The 5,154-nt window shown below is 42.0% G+C and overlaps 1 protein-coding gene across 1 annotated transcript; it reads left to right on the top strand.

The window, feature by feature from the left end:
- Positions 1-2,259: 2,259 nt before the first annotated feature.
- Positions 2,260-3,997, top strand: LOC143580748 (putative acetyltransferase At3g50280). Its single transcript, XM_077063693.1, has 2 exons — positions 2,260-3,125; positions 3,483-3,997. The coding sequence occupies exons 1-2, from the start codon at positions 2,266-2,268 to the stop codon at positions 3,964-3,966; spliced, it is 1,344 nt and encodes a 447-aa protein (XP_076919808.1). The 5' UTR covers positions 2,260-2,265; the 3' UTR covers positions 3,967-3,997.
- The last annotated feature ends 1,157 nt before the right edge of the window (positions 3,998-5,154 follow it).

Genomic DNA, 5,154 nt, shown 5'->3' with positions numbered 1-5,154 from the left:
AATATCTAAAAATAAAATAAAAATTAAAGTACTAAAAAAAACATTATTCTTATTCTTCGGCTTGGTCTTCTTCGATCAACCTCTTTCGGATACGTTCCTTTTGCTTTTCCATTAGCATTTGATCGACCGGATTTAGGTTACTGAAGTCTCTAGTAAGAAAGTCCAAATCTCTCATTCGACTTTTTTCCTTTTTGTCATTAGAGACCACCTCCATTGTTTTGTTGAATTTATTGAGGGATTCAACAAGATTGGCGATGTTTACGGCTTCCCCCTCAGCCGGTTTTTTCCCCTTGGCGTCCCTTCCCAATGGCCGCCTCCTCGGCGGTGAAGACGTTTCCTCCTCCGCAATGTTTAGGTCGAATCCAACACGGCAATCCGACCCGGTTGAAGTGCTATACGCTCCAGACGAACTAGTTTTAGTCCGTTTCGCCCTTACTTCCGCATCAAAGCCCGGCGCCACCAGCTCAACCCACTTGGAACACCTTTTCAACCTCTCCCACAACAATAAATCGTCCCACGTCTTCACCATCCCATACCTCCGCAAACACTCCTGCTTCCACTCTTCGACCGTGAAATTGTAAACTGCCAAATCATCACTGCCACTTGGTCTCATACGACCGCTGTTCCTGTTGAAAAGATTAGTAAACAAGCCGACAAATTTTCTGATTTCGGACCACCGACCCGAAATCATATCGGCGTTCCGCTCTGTACTCCCAACGAGCGTGTAGAACGTCTCCCTAACCTTTGTCCAAAAAATCTTGCTCTTTTGGTAGTCGGCTGCAAAATGAATAAATAAATTAGATTTCCATTTAACTTTTTTATTTAACTTTTTTATTAAAAATCATTTTTAAAAACGTTAAAACAATTACCGCAACGCCGATCCTCAGAAATGACTATCCAAGCCCGACACAAGGCTTCCTTCTCATCCGATGACCACGGAGTGGCTTTCCGTTTCGTCCTCGGAGTCGAAGCCGGTCTCGACCCGTCCGTTGCAACTTGTTTTTTCCGGTGGACGCGTCTTTTTGGTCCCGTAGCTTCACCGTGTGATTCTTGTGTCTCCGGAACAACAAAGTTAGGAGACGGTTGTGTGTTGGATGGTTGAAAGCCGGATGATTCTTGCGGCTCCGAATAAAACATCGGTTGGTGCGGTGACGACCATAAATCATCGTCAATATAATCTGAATCAAGGTTTGGGTACCAATTTCCAGCCATTTTTTTAAAAAAATGTTGAGAAGATGAGTTGATTTTTGGTGAAGGTTTGAAGTTTTGGTATAAAAATGGGTGAAATGGGGTATAATTATATTGGAAAAATAATTTTTTTTTTGGGTTTTTTCGGCTCCCAACGGTCAAAAAAGCATCAAATCACGTGCATCCCTCTCTCTTCTCCCGCTAACCGGCTCACGCCTGCTTAGTTTTTCGCGCTAGCGCCCCGTTAGCGCCCCGGCTAGCGCCTGGTGGTGTGGTGTTAGCGCCTGGGGGCGCGAGCGGAGGGGCTCTAGCGCCCCCGTTGAAGCCCCACACCCCTCAGTCTAATATACTAATATATATGTTAATGACGGCTAGTCACGAAACTCATTCAGTCCATCAGTCATCACTATCACGGTCATCATCTCAATTCTCAATTCTCAATTCATCAATCATCATCTCTTCTCAATTATAAAATTATATATAAATACGAAATTGTGCCTATTTTTTGTTAATCAGTTGACTTATGAGACCGTAACGACCACCCTGATTTAAAAGGGGAAGCGAACAGTGTGGACCAGCAGTTTTGGACATCCAAGTCAATTTCATCCCGTCAACGCCGCCAACGTAATTAATATTTTGAACTTTGTTTAACATATTTGTATTTTTTCTATATATATATTTTTTGGTCATATCCGTATCTTGAATTTTTGAGTTTTGCCGTTCTCCGTACCCGTATCGTCTCGGCTCCCATGCTACATAGTTAACAAGACTTGTCATATTTTAAACAGATGCCCAATTAACAAGAGTAAGTAAACCTATATATCACCGGGCCGATTTAGTTTTCAATGTTTTCAATACGTACACCTACTTGAAATTACACATGCAAAAGGTTCCTATTACGTATGTGCTTAGGTTAGTTATGATTTTCAAGAAAAAAAAAAGTTATGAATAGTTGAATGCATTATTTTAGTTATTTTCCTGGTACTTTCGTTGTTCTATCTTATTTGACCAACCCCAATACCAACCCACTAACTATTATAAACACCATTAACTTCAACCAACACATCATCTTCTTCAATGGAGTCTGCAAATGTTAACATAGTATCAGATTGCTTCATCAAACCAAAATTCACGTCATCAGAAGCCCAAGAACCAACTTACTTCTCACCATGGGATCTCGCCATGATGTCCGTAAACTACATCCAAAAGGGTCTCCTTTTCCGCCTACCCGAAAATCAAGATTTCTCCATAACCGCCTTCTTGGACGACCTCAAAGACTCCCTTTCCGCCACCCTTACTCACTTCCACCCACTCGCAGCCCGTTTATCCACCGTCAAGCAACAAAATCCACCTTCTTTCTCCGTGTTTATCGACCCGAACAACAGCCCAGGAGCACGGTTTATACATTCATCCGTTAGCTTGACAATTGCCGATATTCTTACTCCCACTGATGTCCCATTAGTTGTTCAGTCGTTTTTTGATCATCATAAAGCTATTGATCATGATGGTCACGAGCTGTCGTTGTTGTCGGTTCAGGTGACCGAGCTTATCGATGGAATCTTTATCGGTTGTTCGATTAACCATATGGTGGTCGATGGAACTTCCTTTTGGCATTTCTTTAACTCGTGGTCAGAAGTGTTCCGGTCCAATACCATTGCGCGTCCTCCGGTTATCAAAAGATGGGTTCCGGCAGGATCCGACCCGATTCTCACGCTTCCTTTTACCCGTGAGGATGAGTACATTGATAGACCGAATCCACCGGTGTTAAGAGAACGAATCTTCTGTTTTTCGTCGGATTCCCTTGCGAAACTCAAAGCAAAGGTTAACTCAGAATGTAATACTACAAAGATATCCACTTTGCAGTCACTCTCCGCCCTCATGTGGAGGTGCATGACGCGTGCCAGGCGGTTTCCAGGGGATAAAGAAACCGGTTGCAGGTATGGCTGTTCACGAGCAGTTATGGTTGCATTTAATAGTTATAAAATTCTTATGCAAAGACGAGCCGAGTGGGGCCCACTTAGGCTCGGTTCAAATTCTAAACCTTGCCTACCTGCTCGGCTTGGATTTGAAACCAAACTAAAAATTTGAGTTTGGGATCGGCTTGGTATGAAAAAGGATTTAATATAGACTTTTTGATTCCAATTGGTCAAGGTATCATTAATTAAAAAATTATATGCAAAACAAGGTCAATGAAGACATAATAAACCGAGTCAAGTTCAAACAAATTTAAATATAAAATAAACTCAAAATACAAAATAATTTCTTTAGTGAAGTGCGTGATTGCAAACATGCAGGTTGGCTGTGAACAACAGAAGAAGGCTATCCCCACCTTTACCGGACAATTACTTCGGTAATTCGATTCAAACGGTTAGAGTAACAACAACCGCAGGGGAATTGCTGGATCACAGTATCGGGTGGACAGCGTGGCGATTGCATGAGGCAGTGGCTAACCATGATGATAAAGAGATCAGGGAGTTAATGGACTCGTGGGTAAAGAGCCCGTTCGTGTATAAAATGGGTGCTTATTTTGATGGAAATAGTATTCAGATGGGGAGCTCGCCGAGATTTGATATGTATGGAAACGAATTTGGATTGGGGAAAGGGTTGGCGGTTTTGAGCGGGTATGCTAATAAGTTCGACGGGAAGGTGACCTTGTATCAAGGACGGGAGGGCGGAGGAAGCATAGATTTGGAAGTGTGCATGTTACCAGAAAACATGAGGGCTTTAGAGACTGATGAAGAATTCATGAGTGTTGTTAGAGGTGAAATTGGCTTTTGAAAGTCTATTAAAGTGTTTAGTCATCTAATGGTTTTTTGTCATTTAATAAATCCTTTTTAAGTTCTTAGCCATTTGTTGAAGCTGTTAAATACGTGTGAGATAAAGAACAACAATAAATAACTAAATTGAAACAGAAATAAACTAAAACAAAGATGTTGACTGGATCAACTTTCAAAGGGCATCACATTACCTTTTCAGTTTTCATCCATTTTTAAACATTTCTGTTCAATGCAAGTTTCTTTGAAACATTCTTCTTTTAGATAATAATAATGATAATAATAATAATAATAATAATAATAATAATAATAGAGCTTTGAATGATATATTTATACTATATTTTTTTGCGTGTGTGGTGGTGAGGGATGGAGGGACCATCTCACATCCGCTCAACTTTGGAAAATAAACACGGGCACAAACAAACAAAAGTAGACGAGGCCTCCATCGGTCACACAAGCATTCGGGCGCGTCAGGAATGGGTTTCAAACCGGTTTATGTATAATCGGTTTTAAATCGGTTTGATTTTGTTTTGATTTTCATGTTGGTTTGGTTAACTAGTTTATTTGTCCACCTCTAGTTTGAGGGTGCTCTCATATATATTTTCGATAAGGGAATTAAACAACATATTTAGGTAGCGTTTGGTATGCGGAAATGACAGGGGAATCGGAATGATTCATTGCGTGGGAATGAAAAAAATGATGTTTGGTTGCTCAATAGAATGGAATCATCCATTACATGTGGAATCTCATTCCATCAAAACTATTCATTCCAACCCTCTTCTTCTTTTTCATTCCATTCCTCATTCACCCTACTTTCTCAACAATACCACCACGTAACATCCACCACCACCACCACTTAACCGCTGCCACTGCCACCTAACAACCAGCGTTACCAGCGCCATCGTTGCGGTAACCACCGCAACCATTGCCATCGCCTCCTGCTTAGCCATCACCGCCACCACCACTGTCGCTGCCTCACCACCACCACCTGAACCGCCGCCACCGTTTCCGCCGCCCTACCATCGCCATCACTACCAATGCTACCACCACTTGACCACCGCCACCCCCCACCACCACCACAACCATCGCCCTTACCGCCTGACCGCCACCACCATTTTTGTCACCAAAGCTACCACCACCACCATCGCCAATGTAGTTTTTTTTTTGGTAAAAAATATATTTTGAGATATGA

This window comes from Bidens hawaiensis, unplaced genomic scaffold (genome assembly GCF_021521415.1).
Source record: "Bidens hawaiensis isolate Kalapana, Puna unplaced genomic scaffold, B.hawaiensis_p1.1 tig00030582_1, whole genome shotgun sequence".
In the NCBI taxonomy this organism is placed as follows: Eukaryota; Viridiplantae; Streptophyta; class Magnoliopsida; order Asterales; family Asteraceae; genus Bidens; species Bidens hawaiensis.
The sequence above is the reverse complement of the archived record's forward strand: the minus strand, read 5'-3'. Positions and strand labels throughout refer to the sequence as shown.